Here is a 26,788-nt window from a genome sequence, read left to right as displayed (position 1 = left end):
CGAGTAGTAAGGGTCGTTTTGACTAACAATACTAGTCGTAACTTACGTTATTATATCACGTTATATCGTTTTAACGTCCGACGCAAAAAGAGAGGTGTTATAAGTTTGACGTGGCTGTCCGTGTGTCTGTTTGTCTGTCTGTCAGTGTAGTTCTAGTAGCTCCCGAACGGATGAAGCGATTTTAATTTGGTTTTTTTCGTAAATGTTATCGCCGCGTTGCAACGACTTGCGATGCGGACGGCTTCAGTGTGCTCGTGGCGTTCAAGCCGTCCACATCTCTTGTTGTGTAATTCTTTATGGGTTATTTGGGATAGGCGGGGAGAGTGACTTGAGTGGAAAAGGGGAGTGTTAGATATCTGTCAAAGGCACCTTTAACCCTACTCCCATCGTTCACAAGTACGTGACTTCACTCAAGGTCATTCTCTGCCATTCTAGGGTCTTATTTTGGTTACAGTTTGATTTGTTAATTAAGTTGTCCTGACAAGTGTTGTGAGTGAGGTGAGTCTATAATAAGGATATAAATCAGACATATTATTATTTAGCTAGCTATAGCTTTTGGTATTTGTTCGAGTCAAATATCAGACTAATAAGACTCAATCAATATTAAGTATTGCCAATATTTAGGATTGTTAATAATATTGATTCATCCAATCAATAAAGTTGCCCCTATCCTTTGCGGCAACTAATAATACTACTGTCTTATTGTCGGGGTACGACTTACACTCTGAAGTACGACGCTAAATTGCTGACCGTGACACCCTAAATAATATAATTCAACAACGTTCGAACGACGATCTAATGGGGCGATATTTTTGCTGCGATGTCCCAAATTTAATAATGGCTCTTGAAATCGAACCTTAACTGAGTAATGGCGACCGATTGCTATTGTCACTGGGTAAAGAAATTTCTGAATGTAAGGAAGAAATCTTTTCTTTTTTCGTACATACCTACTAGATTAGAATAAGTTTCATAGAACTGTAGTAACAATGTCGAGGTATTAGTCCAAGAGCTGGTAAGAATTTTTGGGTAGGTATTTGAGGCAAGCTGAAAACTTGTCCTGTACCTCTCCTATTATATCCCAATACGAAACTGCAGACCTGGCTGGTGAGTAGCGGGGCTAAATCAACCCCCAAATTTTTAAAAATATTTTTTTTTTTTTATCCAAAAATATACTTGAGGCAATTTGCAATTTTTATATGTTGTAGTTTAATATTTATAGAATATAAAAAAAATTAAGCCAGACGATTCAGTCGGGGTTTTAACATTGCCAGGCGCGTTCAAAAATATTTTGCAAAAAAATATAAAAAATGTATTTGAGGCAACTTGAAATTTTAATAGAGTATTATTTATAACTAAAAAATAAGACTCTCAAAAAGACAGATCATTTCGGTGGGACTTTTTACCTGCCAGGTGATCTTATAAAGTAATGATTACAAAAATATAAAATTACAAAATCAGATTTATTGAAATAGAAAAATTATATACTAATAATACAGCTGCAGAATTATTATGAGTATACAAATATCAATGTAATTAATTCCCTGTCATATCAGAAAGAAATTGTCATTCTTCTTCTGTAGATGCTCCTTCATCAGAGCTATCAGAATCAACTTCAGATTCATCTGTGTCTAATTCGGATACCCCTGCATTATCTGCGAAAAGTAATATATATGGATTGATTAAATAAATCATAGTAATTAAAATACAGCAGTTAAAAAAAAAACTATGTATACGCACCTGTAGTATCATTTCCAATATTATTTTGTTTATTGTTTTCATGAACAATAGCGTCGAATACTGATTGCGGCATACAATCTCCGTCGAACCAGTGGAAATGTAGCGTATCCTCATGAAGTGTCCATCCGTTTCTATTCGGTGTCAAACTGCTGGGGAATCGCAAATATGCATTTCTCCAAATACTCGTTATATATTGCGTTCTTCAAAGATGTTGTTGCAATTCAGCTTTGCACGGAGGTAAAGTAGAGGGATCACAATTTTTTAAAGTTTTTTTGAAAGGTTCATCTTCAGTGTTAGCTTTGTAAGTTACACAAAATTTTTGAAACCGTGCTGCATTTATATTTGATATATTTTTATATCCATAAATTTCACAAATAAATGCTTCCAAAATTGGCAAAATTTCTTCACGTGATCCGGTAATATGTGCAACTCCAAGATCTGTTAAAGCTTTTTGATAATTTTGATTTTTTATCAATATTTTATATGGCCTTATTTTTCCTTTTTGGAAAAATGATGGATTATAATCGCATCCTGTTAATGCATGAAAACCAGGTAAACTTGCACATAAAGATGTCCCTAATTCCATGTATAATTTTGTTACATTGATGTACCTTTTAGAGTTCCCAGTGCCATACTCCATAAAAATGTTAAGGTCATCGCTTTGAAGATGATCCATATTTCCTAGCATGATTATCAGTACGTCTGTATCCGAACTTTTAAGAAGAACGTTCGTCTTTCTATATGTATCGAGCTTACACACATGGTGGATTATCTTAGTATCACTCTACAGTTTGTCTATAGCGGTTCGCACTCGCACCCATACAAAATTTGTTAGATCACCTGGCAGGTAAAAAGTCCCACCGAAATGATCTGTCTTTTTGAGAGTCTTATTTTTTAGTTATAAATAATACTCTATTAAAATTTCAAGTTGCCTCAAATACATTTTTTATATTTTTTTGCAAAATATTTTTGAACGCGCCTGGCAATGTTAAAACCCCGACTGAATCGTCTGGCTTATTTTTTTTTATATTCTATAAATATTAAACTACAACATATAAAAATTGCAAATTGCCTCAAGTATATTTTTGGATAAAAAAAAAAAAATATTTTTAAAAATTTGGGGGTTGATTTAGCCCCGCTACTCACCAGCCAGGTCTGCAGTTTCGTATTGGGATATAATAGGAGAGGTACAGGACAAGTTTTCAGCTTGCCTCAAATACCTACCCAAAAATTCTTGCCAGCTCTCCTACTATATAGTTTGCATACCAAAATATATTTTTATCGCATAAGTGAATGATGTCAAAGAAGTCAAAATGTCAAAATTCATTTATTTCAATTAAATAATAAACAAGCACTTTCAAAACATTAGATAATAATATTATTAGATACCTAATGGTTATAATAATAATTAGTCGAAAACTAGAAATTAAAGACGAGGTCCCCGATATCTAACGTCACCCGGACGTGGGTTTTCTAACTCACGATCTCGGGGGCGTCCGGACTAATTCACTCAGGTCACGGTTACCCCCTCCCGAAAGGCCCTCTAAGCCGAGGTACGAGTCTCATAGGAGACGCCCTTAGAGAGTCGTTCCGTCCTCTGTCTTTCTGTCAGCCCTCGGGTGTCATCAGGCGATGCTTCTGCGCTCGCCCAATTTACAATTTCTAGTACTAATAGTTTCTGAGCTAAGCCGCAGACGGACTGACGGGTGGGAAAATAAAAAGGTTTCTAGTCGACTTAAGCACTCTTAAAATTTTCAATAAACCTACTTTTCTTTTTATTACACTTTCTATTTTGTTTTTGTCATTTTTAACTATTTGTCATATGTATACTATGATTCAAAGTAAGTTTGTTATTTAAGTGATAAGAAAAAAATATATAGGTGAAATAGACGTTTTTTAATTAATTAACCCCTTTCGGAACGAAAATAACAATTTTACCGAAGTTTTTGAAAATAACGTACGCTAGTAAACAATACTGTGCTAACGAATCCAAGCCACTAACAGATGGCGCTTTATAATTTTATATCACGCTACAAGAGTTCGTAACGAATACCTACTAACTGTGAGCAACTAAATTGGCAGAGTTAGCTGAGAAACTTGCTCATTCGTTGCAATTTTTGGTACAGATACTGTTTCATTCAGTATCTGTTAGAATTTAGAAATTGGCACTATGTTGTGAAATAGGCGTTATCGGTTTACATAATTAACCCCTTTGGAACGAAAATAACAATTGTTTTTTTTTATTCTTTACAAGTTATCCCTTGACTACAATCTCACCTGATGGTAAGTAATGATGCAGTCTAAGGTGGAAGCGGGCTAACTTGTTAGGAGGAGGATGAAAATTCACACCCCTTTCAGTTTCTACACGGCATCGTACCGGAACGCTAAATCGCTTGGCGGTACGTCTTTGCCGATAACTATAGCCCCGGCCGAAGCCTCCCACCAGCCAGACCTGGACAAATTAAGAAAATCTCAGTCTGCCCAGACGGGGATCGAACCCAGGACCTCCATCTTGTATATCCACCGCGCATACCACTGCGCCACGGAGCCCTAATTTTACTGACCATTCTATTAATTTAACATGATCTATTAATGTGAAAATTAATTTTTAAAAATAAAGTCCAAAAATAACTGTTATATTAAAGCTTCATTTTACTTTCCATCCATTTAGTTTAATAAATAAATAAATATACTTAAACAATACACATCACTATCTAGCCCCAAAGTAAGCATACAGAGTAGCTTGTGTTATGGGTGCTAAGATAGTTGATATTATAATATTAATATAAAATTATATACTACATATAAATACTTATATAATGTACACAGAGACACTGGAAAACACCCATGCTCATCACACAAATATTTTCCAGTTGTGGGAATCGAACCCACGGCCGTGGATGCAGAAAGGGTCACTGCCCATTGCGCCACGCGGCCGTCAAAGTTATCGTAGGCATGTGAAAATCGGAAAATTTTAAAGGCGTTAAAGTTTAATAATTCGGAAGTATTAAACTGTGATCAATGAAGGGTTAAACAGGGTCTTTACGGACTAATAGACCCCGTTCAATCAAAGTCACTACCACGCAACCACTGTTATTAAAACACGGGTCGTTTATATCCAGCTCTCTGTAATTTCGTTCTTTAATTAACTGGATTTTGTTATTGTATTGGCGAACGTTCCAATTATGGTTCCAACGAGAAATCACATCAAAGGATCCAAATTCGATTTCCGGTTTAAGTGAATTATTTTATGTCGGCGCTTAGCAATATAGTTTTATTTATGAATATAAGTTATTTATATAATATATATTACAAAAATAAACGATTAAAAACGACTGCGTAATTTATAATGCGAAGTAACTTCTTTAACCAGGATGATTATTTATTTTATTCTTTACAAGTTAGCCCTTGACTGATGGTGCAATCTAAGATGGAAACGGGCTAACTTGTTAGGAGGAGGATGAAAATCCACACCCCTTTCGGTTTCTACACGACATCGTACTGGAACGGTAAATCGCTTGGCGGTACGTCTTTGTCAGTAACTAGCCACGGCTGAAGCCTCCCACCAGTTAAAGATATAAAGACTATAATCGCTTTTCCTATACGCTACTTTCTGATCAGTTTGAAGGCGGCGGTACTCCGTAAGTACACATGAATAAAATAAATGTAGCTATTCCCGACCCGGGAGTCGAACCAAAAACCTTTGGCAGCACATGCACATGCGCGCTGTGGTCAAGTGTAGGTCATTATGGGTACAGCTAAGAGGCATCGTAGTCACGTAGGCTCTACACTGAAACACTCTCAGAGGGCCGTTGGGACTTACTCACTTGTCCTCATACTTCGTAAACATTTTAGAGAGTCTAGCTCATAATATAAAGAGAAATAAAAGGCCAAGTGTCTGTGCGTTCATTCTTATTTTTATACACTAGCGGACGCCCGCGACTTCGTCCGCGTGGAATTCAGTTTTTCACAAATCCCGCGAGAACCACGAATTTTTCCGTTAGGAAAAGTAGCGTATGTGTTAATACAGAGTAAAATCTATTTCCATTCCAAATATCAGCCAAATCGCTTCAGTAGCCGCAGCGTAAAAGAGGAACAAACATACTTACACACTTTCTTACTTACCTTTATAATATCAGTGTGATGTATTTTACTTTCACGCCCGGTACAAAATAAATATATATACAAGGCCAAAAGGAAAATAAATAAACTTACATAAATATGCAAAATACGCTACATAAATATATATATTATATATGCACCGGGCGGAGGATTCACCCCGGCAGGGAGACCAAACGGACCGGGGTCAGCGTGAAGAAACCGGCGGACTATCCTAGCTGAGTCCAGCAAGACCTTAAAATTTCTTACATTAATAAAAAGCTACATTATCTGCGAGTTACATAGAAATAATATCTTCGGTGGGGTGTATTGGAGCAGCTTTGTCTAAGCTCCAAATTTCCTGTCCTTTAGTCCTCATTCGCAAGATATCAAATATTATAACAAAATGCATTCCCAAGTATATGTTCACACGATAACGTTTTTAAAACACGGCGCTTTTTTTCATTTGCAGCAGTGTTGCATTTTCAATTTTGGGCGTTGGAAATAGAGCTTCATTTAACTTCAGACTATATTTGAACGCTTTTTTAAAGTCCTTTAAAAAAATACAACACTGCTCGAAAAAAAGCGTCGTGCTTTAAAAACGCTGTCGTTGAACATATAATTGTTGACGCCGCGAACTTTGAAATATGAGCTGGCAACATTGTGTCGGCGCGCGCGCCGTGTCACCGGCAGGCATTTTTTTTACTATCGTCTACTCCTGTCAGCTGGAGCAAAACGCGTGTTTTTAACGGAGAATGTTGGCTGGTGGGAGGCTTCGGCCGTGGCTAGTTACCACCCTACCGGCAAAGACGTACCGCCAAGCGATTTAGCGTTCCGGTACGATGCCGTGTAGAAACCGAAAGGGGTGTGGATTTTCATCCTCCTCCTAACAAGTTAGCCCGCTTCCATCTTAGACTGCATCATCACTTACCATCAGATGAGATTGTAGTCAAGGGCTAACTTGTAAAGAATAAAAAAAAAAAAAAAAGAATAAGTGTTTTTTTTGGTTTCCGTATGACCCGTGCTCACTTCGTCGTGTAGGCTACAACTACATGTCTCAACGCATGAACAGTGAATTTTCGGTGAATTTAGATAAACAACTAACCTAGCCGCGGTAGTGGACGATAAAATTGTGGTTGTGATAGTCGTTGGCAGAGGATCGCGGTGGCCTGCAGACGGGTGAACACATTGAAATACACAATTCTCGACCTACTCTAGACACATTACACACTTGCTCGCCCGCCAGCTGGGGCCAACCAACCCAGGTCATCTTGCGACACTTCGACCGTAAGTATCCATTGCCTATCTAACCAATTTTTTGAAGGCTTTCGTTTCGCGGTGTATCGCCGTAATACGAACGTCCGTTTTCCCACTCTGATCAAATGATGGGCCCCTAATCCATTCGCGTTGCAGCCGGAGGTTTGCCCTCACAGTAGGTACATGGAAATGCATTTGTTGCGTCGTCGCGTCCGTTAAAAAACTCTCGTGCGAATGAGGGCTTAGACTGTTTGGTTATCAGAGTATGATGACTAATCATAATTTTGACCGCTTATTTATGCTTACTCTGCTAGAACTTTCTTTCTAAAAGATTGTTTTGTAATTTTAAAATGTAACATAAATCGTGTATCTTTTATACTAGTCTATAAATTTATGAGAGTTTAAAGAATTTTACATTGGTCTGAGTTTCAATTCAGCAGAATTTAGTGTGTTAAATTTGAAAGGCATGCTATAAATCCATTTCATACTAGTTTTAAGATTTATGGAAGTTTTAATACTTTAATAAGTTATTGCGCGAACTTAGTAACTTGAATCCGAATGTAATGGTTTTTAGAAAAAGAATGAATTATTACAAAATCCATTTGAAAAATTAACCGACTTCAAAAAACACAGAGCACTATATCTAAATAATATGTTGAAGCACAATAGCTTGGCAACTTCATTCGTAACACTCCCGATGGTCCTCGCGGGCCGGGGGGCGTGTAGCGATGAATGAAAAATCCAAAACTGATGCACCTCACTTCCCCGCACGCACGATTTCACATCCGCGCAGATTTCAGTCATGTAAATCATGACTATATTATTTAAGTTTAAGTAATTTAGGTCCTCGAAATTTTAGACATATTTCTAGTATAAGATACTCAAAAATGTAATGATCCCAATTTCGAGTAACAAAATTGAATTACCTAAACGGATACTAGGGACAGAATAATCACCCCTCTTACGTGTGTATTACATAGAATATCTGATATTATTATGTATCTAATGTAACTAAAATTTACCTAATGTAGTTTCTTCGGTCCAATTAACACGAATTTAAACTTCAAAGGGGTTCTTGGTGTAATGCGTACATAAATCGTTTCGCTGAAATATTCCATTTTGCTATTAGGTATATTGAATTAAATTACGAGTACCTACATGATTTAAAATCATCATCATCACAACATACGGCTCACTGTTGAGAACGAGTCTCCTTTCAGAATGCGACTGGATAATAGTACGAGTATACTCGTACCTCGCCAGATTGGCAGATTGACACACGTAGAGAAAGAAAATTCTCTGGAATGCAGATTTTCTTACGATGTTTTTCATCGTTTGAGACACGTGATATTTTATTTCTTAAAATGCACATAACAGAAAAATTGGAAGTCCATGCCCTGGGCCAGATTCGAATTTACGCCCTCCGAATCGAAGTCAAAGTTCATATATCACTAGACCACCTAAAGATGTTTTTAAATATCTTTAAATTATATTTTAAAATATCTGCTTGAAATTTACTTTGCCCGCCAACTCGCATTGAAACAGCGTAGTGGGTCTAAGCTTCAGACCACCCCTCCTGTAAAAAAAGGGTGTTGCCCTGTAGTGCGCCTTTAATTTAAAAATGTTGTAAGCCATTCTATTAACTTCTATAAAAATGAAGAACCCATAGCTGTAAAAATATCAAGAACCCAGAGCTCTAACTGGACTTAAGTAGTAAAAAAGTTTTATTCTTTCACACATACAAAGAGCAGTGTTACTTTAACTTTTTAAATTATAACGTGTGAATAATCTATGCCATTATAATATATTTTTTAATTTCTTATTTGGAATCACACGAGATTAGATAGATATTTATATTAACAGTTCTAATGTAAGACAAAAGTTTCCAAGATTTCTTGATATGGAAAATAAATAAAAAGGTCACATCGTTTTCGTAAAACGTTTCATTAGCTTTTTTCGAGGACTTTTTAGAAAAATTTACGTGTTCATCTTTGTGGACGAAGTACTCTATGATTGAAAGTACGTAAAGTATTTACAATAACATTGATATAGCCAAAAAAACATGCAATTAATTTTGTTACGTTCCTATTTCATGAGATTAGACAAAGAAGAGTATGAGACGTGCATAACTTGGTATTAAAACACTCGTGTCTCTATTGTAAAACTTACTTCGTTCGTTTTATAAAATGCAACTCGCACTTTAATGACCGTCATTATGCAATCATTTCATAATCTACTATTATGTACTTATAATAGTGTCCATGATAATTATTAACTTTCTACAATTTAAGTAAGGGTTAGTCTCTTTGTTGATCAGAGTGTATGATTACTTTTCTGTGTAGTAGGTAGCTTGACTTGCTTTGATCTCAATGCACTGTCGAGCGCTAAGTAAAACAAATTAATGAATGGCACCGACTATGATATGAAAAATATAGACAAGGACTAACTTGTCCTTGTAAAAAAATTTAATTACGTACATAATTGCAATTTTCTTTCATTAGGTGAGAGTAAAATAAAACTACCTTTTTTGTTTTTTAAGAAACAATATCTAAGTTTAATACGTTTAAACTGTAAAGAATACAATTATATTCTTAAACCACATCTGAAAAAAATGCAATAAATTAATACATTTTTAATACTACACGGAATCTCACAGCGAGTAAGTATACCAAGCTGAATTATACATCCACAACTTTTTTAGTAGAAATAAATATTGCTGCGTAATTTTGTATGATTTTATTACAGTTGTTTCAAAAGAGCGACTGCGGAGGTTTTTGAATTTGCCTTCTGAGCCGGTAGTAGACCAACAACAACTCGTTGGCCCCTTTATATCCTACGCTTTGTTTTTCAATTTATTTGTAGGTAAGATGATATAGGTATAGACTACATAATACTACCTATATCCACCTACCACGGCGGATATAGGTAGTATTATGACGGCCTCCGTGGCGCAGTGGTATGCGCGGTGGATTTACAAGACGGAGGTCCTGGGTTCGATCCCCGGCTGGGCAGATTGAGATTTTCTTAATTTGTCCAGGTCTGGCTGGTGGGAGGCTTCGGCCGTGGCTAGTTACCACCCTACCGGCAATGACGTACCGCCAAGCGATTTAGCATTCCGGTATGACGCCGTGTAGAAACCGAAAGGGGTGTGGATTTTCATCCTCTTCCTAACAAGTTAGCCCGCTTCCATCGTAGACTGCATCATCACTTACCATCAAGTGAGATTGTATTCAAGGACTTACTTGTAAAGAATAAAAAAAAAAAAAACCAGATATACATCTATGGATTTAGTTCTTTGGTATATCTACGGTGCCGCTTTGAAATTTATGACGCCAACCGTTATCGGATCGTTTAACGCGAACAATGGAAACGCATTTCGTTACTACGTGACGCTAATTAACTCAAAATTATTATAATTTTCCAGACAAGAAAATGTTCAACCCCTTCAAATTATTATAAAAGGGATGATTTTTTTTCTACACCTTTTTTGTTAAAGTTGTACTTCACTAATTAAGATTTACAAGCTTTTGTCTATGACCACGCTTTCGAACACTGGGAATTATTTATTAAGCAATCTAATCAAATAAATCTTAATAAAACAAAATATTTGCTACAATATAAGCTAATATAAATTAATAACACTAATATTTCAAAGGCGAAAGTTTGTATATGTCACCGTTAGATACGTTACGTGTAAAATAAGTTAGTTTAAAATCTCACTCGTGGTATTATGATCTACCGTCATAATATTATGTGAACTGAAAATACTGATTACAATTCAACGTGTTATTTTTCGGTGTATTATAATCAGGATAAATTTACCATAGAGTTACAAAAATATTACAGCGGGTATAAAAATATAAAATAGTAAAAACTACAATGGACAAATCAAAGAAAAAAGAAAAAGAAAGAAAATAGGAGGGGTAGCCAGTGCGTTTCCTTTTTTTTATCCACTTAATTTTAAACACTGTTCTTCCATTAGTAAAATGTTGTTATTGTTAATTATAAGTATAATTTAGTAAATCTAAAGTTAGGTTAGGTTAGGTTAGAATAGTACATGACAATTCGAGCCTCCGGCTGGGCAATTATTACTCTTATACTCTTTAGGTATAATAAATAATGAATTAATATGTGATGTCGCAATTCTTGAAGTATTTTATTTCACTGACATATGTGTTTCATTCCTAACTCTATGGACACAGAACGGTCTGCTGTAAGGCCGACCAATTAGGGGTAAGTTCGGATAGTTGACCTTCCGATAGATTAATATACCGAAAAATAACACGTTAAATTGTAATCAGTATTTTCAGTTAACAATATGACGGTAGATTATAATATCACGAGTGAGATTATAAACTAACGTATTTTACAATTTAACGGTAACATATATAAATATTCTTTACGCTGCGGCTACTGTAACGATTTAGTTAAGAATAGAAATAGATACGATCCATTAGGATTCCTCTACGTTACCTAAGGTTAGGTAGTAAATTACGTGTGAGACGGACGTATTCAAAATTGCGTTGTGCTTTGCTGTATTGTGAAAAACAATAATTTATATATTTTATAGATATGTACCCAAGGTAGTTGTACTACCAAATGAACACTATTTAAACTTATTTAGATATCGTTTGATATTTTTCTAGTTCAATCATTTTATTTTAACTTTCCTTTGCAATATGCAATGATATTTTTTAATATATGTGTCAATGTATCGGAATAAAGTTGTTTTGAACGGTCAACTAAGAGTTGTAGCAAAACGATGCAATGTTGAATACAAAACACAGTTTAGCTGGTCATCGAACCTTTGTTCTACACATAAACGCTCCGCTGCACAGCTTTGACAATAAAACTACTGCACTTTCTTTGACTCTTATCTCCGTACATTATTTGAAGACATTGCCAAAAAAGCAGAGCGGCTATCGAAAAATTTTTGATAAATAAATTGTTCGTGTTGAATATTAATATAACAACAGAACGAATGACAGTATACTTTGAATTTTTTGACGTGACAACGTCTTATAATTCGATGGGGCCGGCTGCACACTCGAAAAAAGATGAAGTCATGCGTCGTTCCCTCGCTCTAGGGTTACCAATTTTTTTACAAGAAATAAAGTATATTCTGATCTATGAAGATTATAAAACAGTATTTAAAAAAACGAACATTTTTATTTGAAAAATACAACCATTCCATCAGTATTTTCTTATGACGTTGTCACGTTCAACTAACGTCGGTAAACCGACAGACGACCGATTTTTTAATAAATCAAAGCTTTAAATTCTTTACACTTTAAACTCGAACAATTGAGGATCTGGACCCTTAAAACCTGCAATCTTCCAAGGCCAGCACAGTCTAACTGGTTTGGTACTCGTACCTTCACAGGACCATGGGCTAAAAAAATAAGTAAGTTTGGCTAGTGCGTGCGTATTTTGACTACTTTGGATTAATATTATTGCTATGTCCTATCTGTCACTAAAATGATTGTTACATCTTTGTATTTTCTAGATAAAGATGTGACCTTAATCCTTTTCTCTAGTGGAAAGAGAACTTCAAACCGTTGTCCTACATTTCGTCCTTTTACTTTGAAAATTGCATTTGTACAAGTTCTGTACAACTTGGCTACTAAAATACAGTTATTGTTTGTAAAGAATATCTACTTAGTACTTATTATTGGTATAATCTAAGTATATTATGAGTATATCTTCTAGGAACATCTAATTTTATCTAATAAGCTCATAATAAAATATTTACAACTTCTAATTGGATTTTTAAATATAAATGAAAACATTTTAAAATGTTATCTACACTCTCTAGAGTTAAAAACATCCTTACAACACGCGTCGTCTAAAGGATTACATCTTATATTCAATCTTTGTTCCAAAAACCAAGCGAAAGCTTGGTAAAAGCTTTTCACTTATATTGACTAAAAATATCATCGGAACTAAACCGACTCAAAATTATTGGTCTTTGGAATTGGAAAAACATGTTGTTTTGAAGTTCTTAGAAGAGTAAGGACTTCCAAGCTCCTTGTAACTTCAAAATCTCATGGTTTTGAACCACTTGAATCCAGAAGTTGTTCAAATTAATTAATGATTACTTAATTTCAAGTTCTCTACATCTTATCATCAGCACCTCATGTTATTAGGATTTGCTGGTTTTTTTTTTCTTTTTTTAAAAAGAATATTTGCCATATCTTTTAAATATGACCAATATTCCCATTCCCCTCCAACTAGTCGGAAAATATTGTATTAGGGGTGGGTACGACAATATACCATCGTGGCAGGGTTCGAACCACCACCCCTGGATGATGAGTCCGACCGCTCTTACCGTTGAGCTATTGAGGCTCTAATAGGGTTTGAACACAAAGTTAACGTAAAAATAAAAGATTTAACAGTTTTATCTTTTGTACTGAAAACCCTTTCGCACATTTTATTACATGGAAAGAAAAGATTTGAATCCCAATTGGCAGTAAACTTTGATTCCTTTTCGTCCTAGATTTTTTCTGTATTGATTTTATTTGTTGACACGTTAAAATCAAACCAACACGACGATTGTCGTTTTTACTGGTTTTGACGACTTCTCGAAAGAAGCTGTAAAAGGTTTTATAGTTTTTGAATACTAGAATAACATTTTATATTTTTCCAGTGCTGTAATCTGATACTGGTACTCTTTCAAAATATGAATACAGATGACAAATATTTTTTCTTTTCTTCTTATAAATAAAAATTTCGTGTTACGGTGGATGGTCGCACTCATCCGAATAATTTTAATGAGTGATTTTTACCCTCCTACCCCCACCCCTATGTTAGAAGCATAGGCTGACTTTCAGCCTTTTTCGACGTCCTCTGTGCGCTGTGGATTTCGGAGGTCCTGGGTTCGATCCCCGGCTGGGCCGTTTGAGGTTTTGTTAATTGGTCCAGGTCTGGCTAGTGGGAGGCTTTACGTCATCAACCCATATTCGGCTCACTGCTGAGCTCGAGTCTCCTCTCAGAATGAGAGGGGTTAGGCCAATAGTCCACCACGCTCGCCCAATGCGGATTGGCAGACTTCACACACGCAGAGAATTGAGATAATTCTCTCGTATGCAGGTTTCCTCACGATGTTTTCCTTCACCGATTGAGACACGTGATATTTAATTTCTTAAAATGCACACAACTGAAAAGTTGGAGGTGCATGCCCCGGATCGGATTCGAACCCACACCCTCCGGAATCGGAAGCAGAGGTCATATCCACTGGGCTATCACAGCTCTCCGACACAACCGAAAGGAGTGTGAATTTCATCCTACTCCTAACAAGTTAGCCCGCTTCCATCTTAGATTGCATCATCACTTACCATTATGAGAAGAATTACAAAAACTAAATAACAGACAAGAATTAAATTCTATATTCATACATTACGTCTTTCCTGAAATATCTCAAACAACACTGTGCATTTCCTCATAGCATTTTAAAAGTCAATATTATTGCATCACAATTCACGATTAAAGTTTTAAAAAGTTAGACGCTGATTCACTGGAAGTGTTGAAGGAAGAACTCACTCGCTAACTTGGAAGTTTAATTGAGAATAGTTGAGAGCTTTTCTGAAGTGTGCCGTGATTTTATGTTCTAAGCAACGATGGAACGGTACAAATCATAGATAAAATGCCTGAAGCAAAACAAGTAGGCACTACGTAAAATTATGTTACATACCTACGTTACGTATGAATTAATTATTTAATTAGTTATGTACATTTTAAGAAATTAAATATCACTTGTGTCTAACAGTTAAGGAAAAACATCGTGAGGAAACCTGCATACCTGAGAATTTTCGCAATTCTCTACGTGTATGAAGTCTGCCAATCTAACCTAACCTAACTAACCCCTCTCATTCTGAGAGAAGACTCGTGCTCAACAGTGAGCCAAATGTGGGTTAGGCCAGTGGTCCACCACGCTGGCCCAATGCGGATTGGCAGACTTCAGTAGAGATTAAAAAAAATCTCAGGTATTCAAGTTTCCTCACGATGTTTTTCCTTTAACTCCTCAGCTAATAATGTTTTTTTTTTAATTTTAAACACGAAAGAGCATGCAAGTGTTATTTTCGTGATAATATAAATGGTTTTTAATCACGACACCTTCCGTGTGTAAAGGTGCCAGGAGTTACAACTGTCAACGCAAACATAAACAGGCCGCTAGGGAAATTATAAAATGGCCTTTGATATTTAATTAACTACCTAATTAACTAGTTTATGTTTTGCTATTATAAAATACCAGTTAATGCCTGCGACTTCCTCTGACTACGTATAATTGAGAAGAATTGAAAAGTTTATAAAATCTAAGCGTATATGTGGCGGGAAGCAGCTTGTCTTGAACTGTTTTAAGATCTATAGTTTTCGTTTTCAATCGCTAGAAAACATCCATGCTCATTGCACTAACATTTTTCCAATTGTAAAAATCGTATTCTTCACAAAACACAACTTAGTCCCATACAAGAGAGCAAGGAAGCCTGGGCTATGGGTGCAAACATTCTCCATAATACGACGACGCTTGAGATATTAATGGGATCGCCAGAAGCGTGATAGATCACCTTCCTAAACTAATGCACATATGCTGCGATACCAGGAAGGCTGGGCGAAGCTTGAAGAAAAAATAAATTAAAAAAAAAACATTGAGACGAATTGAGAACCTCCTCCTTTTTTTGAAATCGGTTAAAAAGGAATAGAACCCACGGCCTTGGATATATAAAGCAGGGTCACTAACTCACTACATTAGACCAGTCAGCCGTCCATGTTAGAACGCACTTACCTAGCAAGTGAATTTGGTGGAAAAAAAAAACCTTTTACTTAGATACATAAAATCGGACTATGGTAAAACTCTAAAAGAATAAAGTGTACCTTAATGGTGTTATTAACTATCATTGATGATTTTGGCCAGGAGTTTCTTGAAATGGGAGTACCTCTGGGCCTTACATTATATCTAGTACAACATTTGAACGTAGATGGTAGAGCTGCAGTTAGAGTGGACAAAGTGGATTGGACAAGCTTGAAGACCAAAGCTGGCTTTTGACAAGGATGTATTATGTCTCCACTCCTCTTCAACACCTATACGGAATACATAATGCGGATTGTTCTGGAAAACCGGGACATGGGAATATCTGTGGGAGGACGATATATTTTAACCTACGGTATGCAGACGATACTACGCTTTTTGCACAAACTAAAGAAGATTTAGAAGACCTGCTGACATCGTCAGGAAACCTGCGTGTGTGAAGTCTGCCAATCCGCATTGGGCCAGTTTGGTGGACTATTTAACCTAACCCCTCTCATTCTCAGAGGGGACTCGAGCTCAGCAGTGAGCTGGATATGGGTTGATAATGATGATGATGAATTATTTTATTTAGTATACCTAAATATTCAGTAGTAGACAACCACCAGAATTTAATGTTTCATGCATCTTCATGCTGTCCAATCTTAAAGATAAAATAAAACAATAAGATAATCAATAATAATCATTCATTTATTATAATAAAATCGTTACTAAATAATAATTGTTCTTTGGCAATAATAATTCGATTATTAAAAATAATTAATTATTTACAATTTTTACATTAAATAGCTCTATTCTCGCTCGTACAAATTTTTTCGTTTGTATTTTGTTATTGAAAAATTACTAATTAGGTATGTATTCACTGAGTTACAATATAACCGACCCACATTTAATATGATCTGTCTGTAAAAAAACATTTTCGGATGCTAGCGTCGCGTACTAGGTATTCTGTTATAATTATTCGTATGTTCTTTTCCGAACATAATTCTAAAATAAATTGCTAGCAAATATTTCACGCACGACAGCGATAATAAAAAAATATAAAAAACATTTTATTGAATAGTACTCAAAATTTTCTAAATTTTATAGTATTTTTAACAAGATAAAGGTGAAATTATGACATTTAAAAATAAGCATTTTTAAGTATTTCTTTCTTACTTAGAAGGACGTAATACGATAAATCTTAATTTATAACTAATTCTGTTCCTTTTAAAATTATTATTATTTTGTATTAATCTATATTTATATGTATTTACCAGATTTAAATATATTCTAAATTGTTCTCATTGTTAAATTACATCTTTTGTACAAAGTTTGTGACACGTTCGTTTTTACAAAATATATTCTCTCTTGATTAAAAAATATTATATTATTTAATATAATACAAAGCTTAGGTATATGTAAAATTGTGCAGATTTACAATGCATACGAAATATTTTTGGCAAGAGATCCATAACCCTAAAACTATCAACCTTATATAAATTGTATAATTAGGAATTAACATTAATTATTACAATTTAAATACATAATAATATTACAATACACTAACAGTTCTTTACACATAGATTGGTATATATTTTTTCTGAGATTCACGCCACACTTACTACAGTATAACAATTCTCAACATCTTTGTCTGCATCGACATGGACAGACAATAATAAAATCATAATTGTTTTTAAACGTCACAAATGGCATTACGCGGACTTAAATATGGTAATCATCTGATATTCACCAAAAATATATTCTAAATTAGAAGTTTAAGATTATTGTATTGGTTTGCCTATTTTTTTATTCTATAAATAACAATTTTTTTCACATGAGTTCTTGGATGTTTAAATTTTGGAGTGAAACGACAGACAGTTCAGTTTTAACTCCGCAAATTAACTGAACAGTTATCTAATAACATTTCGATTACATTGTCAGTTCAACTGAGCACTGTGCATTTTTGTCTACACACGTACGTTTGAACTGAACAGTTCGACTGTTCAGATAAAACTGAAGGTTATTTTATTCCGCATTAGGGGATGTTTGACTATTTTTCTCATATAATAACAAAATAAATCAATAAAGTTCCGAAATGAAATATAAGCTCCTTCACAGACAGTTTTTATCAAAGGTGGCTTTGCCGTTTTTAAGAATGGCAAGATTTATCAATTACCTACCTATTTTTTATTCGTTTAATTTCTCACTATGACGTTTCTAAATATAAAACCTGCATAATATAATATTAATATATTTTTCATTGCTGGGCTTTATTTTATAACTATATTTAGGTACCTAATTTGCTTAAGTACCATTGCTGCTTCCTCAAAAATAGCGATCAATCGCTTAGTTTCAATATACGTTTTAAAAGACTTGTTATAACCTGACTTTTTTTCGCTCATTTATTTAAGAGTTCTTTTTTAAAAATTTTAACATTGTTGATATAAAAATAAAGTACCCTTTCGCTGCGGGACATTTGAGTGCCCAAGCAAGCGGTGGTCAGGGTTCCAGAGTTAGGAACCTTCTCACAATACGCGCAGTCTCAAGAATCACTGCCTTCTGTAGCAGACTTTTGATCCAGCAGTTTGAAAGCTTCTTAAGATGTTGGTCGAAGCTTTTCGCTATAAGACCATTGACTGAAACAACTATCGGAACAATAATAGTTGATTCAATACCAACTTGGCCGTAATCTCGTGAGCGAGGTCCAAGTATTTTAATACTTTTTCCTTTTCGGCTTTAACCAGATTATCGTCATGTGGAACAGTAATATCAACAACTATTGCACGGCGTACCGACCGATCGACTAGCATTATATCAGGTCTATTGGCTACAATATACCTGTCAGTGATAATCATTCGGTCCCAGTAGAGCAATGCACTTTTTTTTCAAGAACTGACGCTGAGTCGTACTATAGTAAGGCATCGCAGAATCTATAAGGCCATACTGAAGAGCAAGCTCTTGGTGGATTATCTTGGCTACTTGATTATGTCTATGCAAGTATTCGCACCCACTCCTAAGGGTGTATTCACGTAGAAGGCAGGTTGCCTGTGCCGATCTATCAGCGCTTATGACTTATCCAGTACAGAGTCTCTATACTTGTGTCAAATCAGCGCCAAAAGTGACCGACAAGTTCCAACCTTCTTATTCACTAATCTTCTCTTTATTAACAACCTATTAAAATAAACATCAAATACCTGTATTTTGAATTTCATATAGGTAGCCTATTGTTAACAAAAATCACAATGCCAGCTGGGAAATGTCATCTAACTACTCTGCGATATCCACAAAGAGTTGTCATTAAGCACTGTAATCTCAGACTTTTTTTACGTGTAATCTCAAATACAGTCACCATTAGATAAATAGTGAATACGAAATTACCTGTCTTAAGAATGTCTAACAGTAGCTATACTAAAGCTATACCCGTGGAATTCTGTTTACAAACAAACAAATTAGAAATGAGGGTAGAAAACGCATGTCATTTTATTACTTTTTTATTTTATTATCTATTGTTGTTTTATAAAATATTATCCAAAATATATCAACTATGTCTAATTGTTTTAGGCTTAATAATCAAATTTATTTTCATTATTTTAATAACAAGTTAATTATAATTATTATTAGGTGTGAAATGACTAGCGATCTATACCCTCATTTTTAATTTGTTTGTTGGTAAACAATATTCCTTAAGTATGCTTTTAGTATAGTTAATAAAATGTATAGTTAATACGTATATGTCAACTAACGTTCAATATCAAACCGCCATCGCCACTTGCTCATATCCGCTTGCTATAAGTAGAGGTTATCTGCACGAACCAGTGCTGTTAAGCGCTGGTTGACAGGCGTAGGCAACCTGCCCCTGCATTCTGTAAAGTTACAGCGATGTGACATCGCTCATTTCCACGGCAACTTCGTAGTTGTGACATTTTATTTTTGTCATCCCATAGAAGTAAAGTTTAAATTGTAATACAACTTGTTATAGGCGAACATAACATCGACGAGTATAAAATAGGAATCACATCCCTGCTTTCTACGTGAATACGCCCTAACACAGTCTTTTCAGACGAATTGGAGGGGAACAGGAATATTAGTCATATTTAAAAGATATGACTAATATTTTTTTTAGTATAATTGGAAGAGTAGTAGTGTAGCGTGTCTCTGTCTACAGCATGACGTCGGACGTCAGCTCCGACTGCCGTCAGTCGCGCAGTGGCAGCGTGACGAGGTGGGTGCGCCGATCTCCAGAGCGGGATATGCTGTTGCCGCGAGTTCGGTTTAATATCTGCAAACACAAAAAAAAATAAGCCTCGATTCATATATTTAAAAAAAAAGAATATTTGCCATATTTTTTATAATATGAACAATATTCCCATTCCCCTCCAACTAGTCAGGAAAGACTAGTAGTAGTGCTAGGTAGGTAGGTAGGTAGGTTATCTTCACAAACGTGTTCACAAATATTGGATTTAAGTCACGTGATAATTTTTTTTCGTAATTCTGACAGAAAATTCATTTCATATCCATATCATGGGGTGTATTTCAAAAAGCCAGTCTGCCATCTTGGGGAGGCTGCCATATTGGATTTGTAATGACGTTTCTTAGCTTGATCTATTGTCATGAGAACTCAGAGCGTGTGCAAAATATTATCCTACGAAGACCGGGAAGTGGGTCAAATTAAGATTCCAAGATTTGTCTTTCCTACATAGTTAAATTGATTGGGGAGGCCGCCATATTGTATTTGTAATACGTTTCTAAGCTAGTCATGTATTGTCATCCGAACTCAGAGCGTGTGCAAAATTTCATCTTAATCGAAAACCAGGTTGTGGGTCAAATTAAGATTCCAAGATTTTCTTACATACATTGTTACAAAGGAAGCTAATATAAAGCGTGTCATAAAAAAAACTTAGCTCAAAATAAATTACCATAGCAACAGAATGTGATCTTCTGGCGTGTGTGGAGCTGAGGAGGTCCGAGTGTCCGGTGGAGTCGGACCGAGAGCGTGCCGTGCCGCGCACGTGCCGTCTACGCTGCGTGCCGCACCAGAACCAGCGGTACGGTGGCACGCGTCTGAAATAGTTATTAGCTGTGTTATTTTCACTGAACCATGATAATGCAGCTACAAATGAAGGAGGCTAGAAACTCATTAAGTCATTAAGCGTATTATAACAGCCCAGAAGCAGTGCCTCCCACTTTATACGAGAAGAAATATGGTGCTTAGATCCACCACGCTACTTTAATACTTACTTGTAGTTGTTGGATTATAATATTTGATTGTATAACGACTACTATTGGATGTTAATGATAATTACTTAAAAAACAGTAAATGTCCGTTTTTAGGGAGCCCTCTTTAACATAATTAATTATCTAATTTTTACTGCCCTGGTGACAGTCGGACAGACGGAGAGCGACTTAGTAGATAGACTGCTTTTAGCCTTTGGGTACGGAACCCTAAAAAGTGAAAGAATCACAGCGATTTTCATCTGCGTCATGGGGATCTGGTTGCACCCCTGCAGTGACTCTTACTTGAGGCTGGCGTATATGTGCGGAGAGAACATGCAGCAAATGAGCGGGTTGGCGGCCGAGTTGAGCGGCGCCAGGCTCTGGATGAGCGTGGCCACGGCGATGTTCATCTGCGTCATTGGGATTTGGTGGTACACCTGCAGCAGGTCGAACACGATGTACGGTGACCAGCACAGCACGAACACTGGAAAGAAATCGTTTAAGTCGATCTCTGTGTGTATCTGACTCTCTAGATGTGTAAATACTGTGTTACTGTGTAAATAATCTGGACACATATTTTTTGGAGGAGCACCATTATTTATACATAAATGTAGGCGCTATAATCAAGTTGCTATAGGACTGAAACCGCTCACGATCTGCTATGAAGTCACATATGTTAAACACTAAACCAAAGAGGCACTTCGTTTGGTGTCAGAATATTTAATTAATTAACGATCAATAAACTATTTCATTTAATTATTGCGAAACATAAAAAGCTGAGGTGAAAATAGATTTTTAATTAACTGTACACGATAATAATTACCGCATCGCTTATGTTTTACTATTTCTTTTTTACAACGTAGGCGTTGACACCAATGAAATGAAGCGTAATAAACACCCTGTCAAAATAGCAGATGTGTGTAATGGACCGCAGCAGATTAACAATCGTACAGTGGGCAAGGTAGCCACTACATTGGTGCAGTTGTCAATACTAATAAAAGAGAGAACCAGGATTCGATTTCCAGCTCTATATTTTCAAAATTTGCAGGTTAAGTTTATGGTGTGGTAAACATACTACATAGAATTACTTGATCTTATTAATCGTTTATTTTTAGTTTCATTTTATTTCCTACCAGACTCATTACCGTACTGTAGAGTGTAGACGATAGTTCTGTCATTGTTAGTTTTATCATTGTTAATAATATTTGAACCTAGCCTTTGCTATCGTTATCAACCCATATTCGTTCACTGCTGAGTTTGAGTCTCATCTCACAATTAGAGGAGTTAGGCCAAATAGTCCACCACGCTGGCTTAATGCGGATCGGCAAACTTCACACACACAGAGAATTAAAATAATTCCCTGGTATGCAGGTATCCTCACGATGTTTTCCTTCACGTGATATTTAATTTCTTAAAATGCATACAACTGAAAAGTTGGAGGTGCATGCCCGGGATCGGATTCGAACCCACCCACCCTCTGAAATTGGAGGCAGAGGTCATATCCACTGGGCTATCACGACTTTGCTATCAATTTAATATAATTTGACATCGTCTAAAAATTAAAACATTGATTTCCCTGTCGCATTAAGACAGACGTTTCTTAACTGTATTATAACTAAACTGTTAAACCATTCAGGAAGTTGAGGTTAGCGTCTGAAAAAACTATAAATATCGAGATAAATATGTTTGATCTTGAACCGGATTGAGGCCGATCGTTTTATAAAACGCGCCGCCAGAATGTTGTCTGCCAAATTCGTAACATCAGTTTGTTTGATAGCAACAGATAAACTACTTTTATTTTTAATCTGTTATTTCATTCTGCTACAATATGCTGGATGTTTTGTTTGTAGAGTTTAATGGTTATTTCGCAGACACACTTAACTTTTTTGCTGGAGCGTTTATTAAGAACAATGAGTTTCAGGACGTCAAAGGACCAAAAAGTGTTTTTATTATCCTACTATCCTACTAATATTATAAACGCGAAAGTTTGTATGGATGTTTGAATGTTTGTTACTCTATAACGCCGCTACTACTGAAGCGATTTAGCTGAAATTTGGAATGGAAATAGATTTTACTCTGGATTATTTATATTTATAATTTTTATCCCGAAAAAATCCATGGTTTCCAGAAATTTGATGATTTTGATGATATGAATGTTTGTTACTCTTTCACGCCTCAACTACTGAACCGAATTAGCTGAAATTTGGTATTTGGTATTAATATATTATAGCCTAGATTAACACATAGACTACTTTTAAATACGCGGACGAAGTCGCGGGCGTCCGCTAGTAATAAATAAATAAAAGTAAAAAACATTATAAATTAAGCAATATTTATCAACTACCCGATAATCTAATTTAGCCCGTGCCTATCGATTTTTGTAGAATTCCGAGGAATGGAATAAAATACATCACCTTTTTGCCTGAATTAAAATGTATACGTATGTAAAATGTATCAGACAACATATAGACGTAGGTAACCACCGTGTGAGATAATTGCTTACAAATAAATTTTTAGTTATTTTTTTGGATAACAAAGTGTTTTTTTGAAATAATGGAAGACTAAAAGTGAATCTTCGAAAAAATGTACCAGTCATATTATATTTTTTCTAAAATAACGGCATTTTCGCGAAATCTACAAAAAATGTTAAAGCCCAAATCCAAACAAACCCCACAATAAATCCGGATGGTTGAGCAGAATGCAAGAAGCAATAATCTTAACAATAAAGGATACGTAAACAAGTATTTCAGAATAGAATAACACAATAACACAACTCACCGAAAACAATAACAAAAGTCATTTTGACGCTTTTGATTTTGGCGCGCGGTATCAATCCTCTAGAGCTGGCGCGCCTTGAATCTGGGTCGCATTCCACCTGCCCTGGAAAGAGAAAAAGTTAATTTTAAACGTTTTTAATGTGATTCCCGGGATTCCTGCCATATTTGCGGAATTTTTTGACAACTTACCAATACCGGTTCTGGTTGTGGTTTAATGTATTAGCCTAAGATTAGAAACGACCTTCACCTATATGTTTATTGGATCATTAAAAACCCATATTCGGCTCACTGTCCAGCACGAGTCTTCTCTCACGTTTATCTTTCACCGTTTGAGACACGTAATATTTAATTTCTTAAAATGCACATAACTGAAAAGTTGGAGGTGCATGCCCCGGACCGGATTCAACCTACACCTTCTGGAAACAGAGGCAGAGGTCATGTCCACTGGACTATCACGGCTAATAACGGTGAACGGCTAACGATAGTCACGTTATTTATTTATTATATATCCTTAGTATGCTTACAGCTATGCCAAAGCGCATACAAAGTACAGACTTACAATATAACAGATAAACAAATTACAATATAATCACTATACAAGCAATAAAAGTTATAATACAAGCTGTTTCGTATTACCTACATTAACAAAGTCACTGCGCTACGAGTATTCTCTCTCATCTGCTGACTAAAACTCCGTTACCTTTTTAACTGCCAAGAAAGTTTTACTTTATAAGTCTCACCGACTGTTATAACTTTGTGAATTTATTTAAAAAAAAATCCAGACGTTGTATAAATCTTTTAGCCCTCCCGAGCGTACTTTACATTTCTTTTGTTTACGAAAAACTTAGAATCAGAATTGAAAACGTACATCTTTGACTGAGTCTACTTTTTATGAAAGAACTTGTTTTTAAGCTACTGTATACATATGTACATAAATAACTAAAGAATGTCGCAGGCGTCCGCTAGTAAACTTTATTTCGGTTTAACATTTTTGATAATAATTTTTGATGTCAAGAATCTCGGAGCTTGCGAAGTTAGACACTAAAATATATACCTCAATATTTTTTTATCATGTAGATAACTTTTAACGTACTATACTGTTCTGAACTGAACATACGCACAACACCATATTCGAAATACATAAACTGCCAAAACATTACCCTTCTGGCTTCGCCGTAGTCGGGTAAAAAATCAAAGGTTCGCAAAATCAATACATCAACCCACAGTGCAGTAATCTTCAAAACCTCTACAGCTTTTATAAATTAACGAAGATCTGAATACCTTAGGCTCTTAGATTATAGTTAAACTAGCTTAAAAAGCGATTGAAATCTTACCGGTTCTCATTTTCCCTCTCTTGTTGTTCAGAGGCGGGCTCATGACCACCGCCTTGCTCTTGGTCCATATGGTCAGCACGATGACGGCGTAGCACGCAGCGATGGCCAACGCTGGTAACACGAATATCATGATGGAAACCAACGTCATCCAGATCTGCCACCTGCGCGCTGTTCCCAACTCTATCCAACATTGAAGTTGCCCTGAAATTACACACGAAATATATAAAGAAAGGTAGAAAAATTTGGTTAAATCTGAACTCAACGTTCAAGAGTTTCTTATAAAACTCGAAAGATTAGTGTGTCATCTTTCTGTTATCGCCGCGTTGTAACGACTTGCGGTACGGACGGCTTCAGTGTGCTCGTGGCGTTCGAACCGTCCACATCTCTTGATTCTCTTGTTGTGTAATTCTTTATGGGTTACTTGGGATAGGCGGGGAGAGTGACTTGAGTGGAAAAGGGGATTGTTTGTTAAAAGTCGAAGGATCCTATAACCCTACACACAACGTTCACAAGTGTATGACTTCACTCAAGGTCATTCTCTGCCATTCTAGGGTTTTATTTTGGTTACAGTTTGATTTGTTAATTAAGTTGTCCTGACAAATCTTGTGAATCATAACCTTTGTTCGACATTAGTTTTCTTTTTTCTTATTTTTGTAATCACTTCTGAGTCTGCTAAAATTTCCTAATATCTATCTTTCTTTTAATTCCAAGTCAAGCCTCAAAGTTCCATGGTAAAGGCGTCATCACCGAGAAGAGGTGGTTCGATCCCCGCCCCATTGGACTATTGTCGTGTACAAATCGATAAAACTTTTTTTCAGTAAAGTTATCATAATATATTATTTTGCTCAATTTAATGATAGAAAGTATGTGTAGGTACTATTGTGTGACCGTAATAAGTAAAGATAACCAAGATAACCCTGTGTTATTTATTTACTTTCAATTTTTAAAACCAAGTATACTTACGAGTAGGTACTACTACTACGAGTAGTTACTTCAAGAGTTAGTAAACTTACCTTGCACTTCCTTGATTTCATATAGAATGAGGATTGGAATAGAGAAAACGGTGCTGATAATCCAAGCTGATACGATGAGGGCTCTCGCTCGGTTCCCTTAAAACAATAAAATAAATAATTTAACAAATTGTTTAAACACTATCAATAAAAAAAAATATAGAGTAGTATAGTTGTTAATACAACTTGAGTAAGAGTTTCTCTAGAAATATCCTATAAGATAGCGAAAAGTCACTCATAATGAAATCTCGGAAACCGACGTACAAAAAAAAAAACATGCCGCTCAATTTAAGAATCTCCTCCTTTTTAAAGTCGGTTAAAAACTTGGCAGAGAGGTAGTTTACAGATTGTAGACGTCCGCTAAGAACGGATTTTGCAGCTGGGCTGGATTAAGGATGTATAAAGGCGGACGAAATCGCGTGCGTCGGGTAGTATCCCACGAAAATAAGATCAGCATATTATGAGCCCTACGATACAGTTTAGTCAGACATTAATATTAATTATCGGATTACTTAACATGGTACTCGTATCAGATTCACGATGGTAACATCACCAACTGCGCGGAATACTACTGAA

At 35.7% G+C, this 26,788-nt stretch overlaps 1 protein-coding gene and 1 long non-coding RNA gene across 2 annotated transcripts in view; both read right to left on the bottom strand.

Annotated features, from left to right (window-relative positions):
* Positions 1-1,441: 1,441 nt before the first annotated feature.
* LOC112058146 (uncharacterized) lies at positions 1,442-1,956 on the bottom strand. The gene is made up of 2 exons (XR_008250950.1): positions 1,738-1,956; positions 1,442-1,652 (listed from the first exon to the last, which is right to left on the bottom strand). It is a non-coding gene; the product is annotated as an uncharacterized LOC112058146 (long non-coding RNA).
* A 14,608-nt stretch (positions 1,957-16,564) lies between these two features.
* The window catches only part of LOC112045230 (cardioacceleratory peptide receptor), a 129,188-nt gene continuing 118,964 nt past the window's right edge, over positions 16,565-26,788 (bottom strand). Inside the window, exons 6-11 of the mRNA XM_024081334.2 lie at positions 26,216-26,311; positions 25,203-25,403; positions 23,870-23,971; positions 21,395-21,575; positions 20,794-20,938; positions 16,565-20,156 (exon numbers count right to left, since the gene is read on the bottom strand). Of these exons, the coding sequence (XP_023937102.1) occupies positions 20,073-20,156; positions 20,794-20,938; positions 21,395-21,575; positions 23,870-23,971; positions 25,203-25,403; positions 26,216-26,311 (809 nt within the window). The 3' untranslated portion in view covers positions 16,565-20,072. The remainder of the gene's footprint in view (positions 20,157-20,793; positions 20,939-21,394; positions 21,576-23,869; positions 23,972-25,202; positions 25,404-26,215; positions 26,312-26,788) is intronic.

Source organism: Bicyclus anynana, chromosome 7 (genome assembly GCF_947172395.1).
Source record: "Bicyclus anynana chromosome 7, ilBicAnyn1.1, whole genome shotgun sequence".
Taxonomy (NCBI): Eukaryota; Metazoa; Arthropoda; class Insecta; order Lepidoptera; family Nymphalidae; genus Bicyclus; species Bicyclus anynana.
Note: the sequence above shows the minus strand (reverse complement) of the source record. Positions and strands in the feature narration are given on the sequence as shown.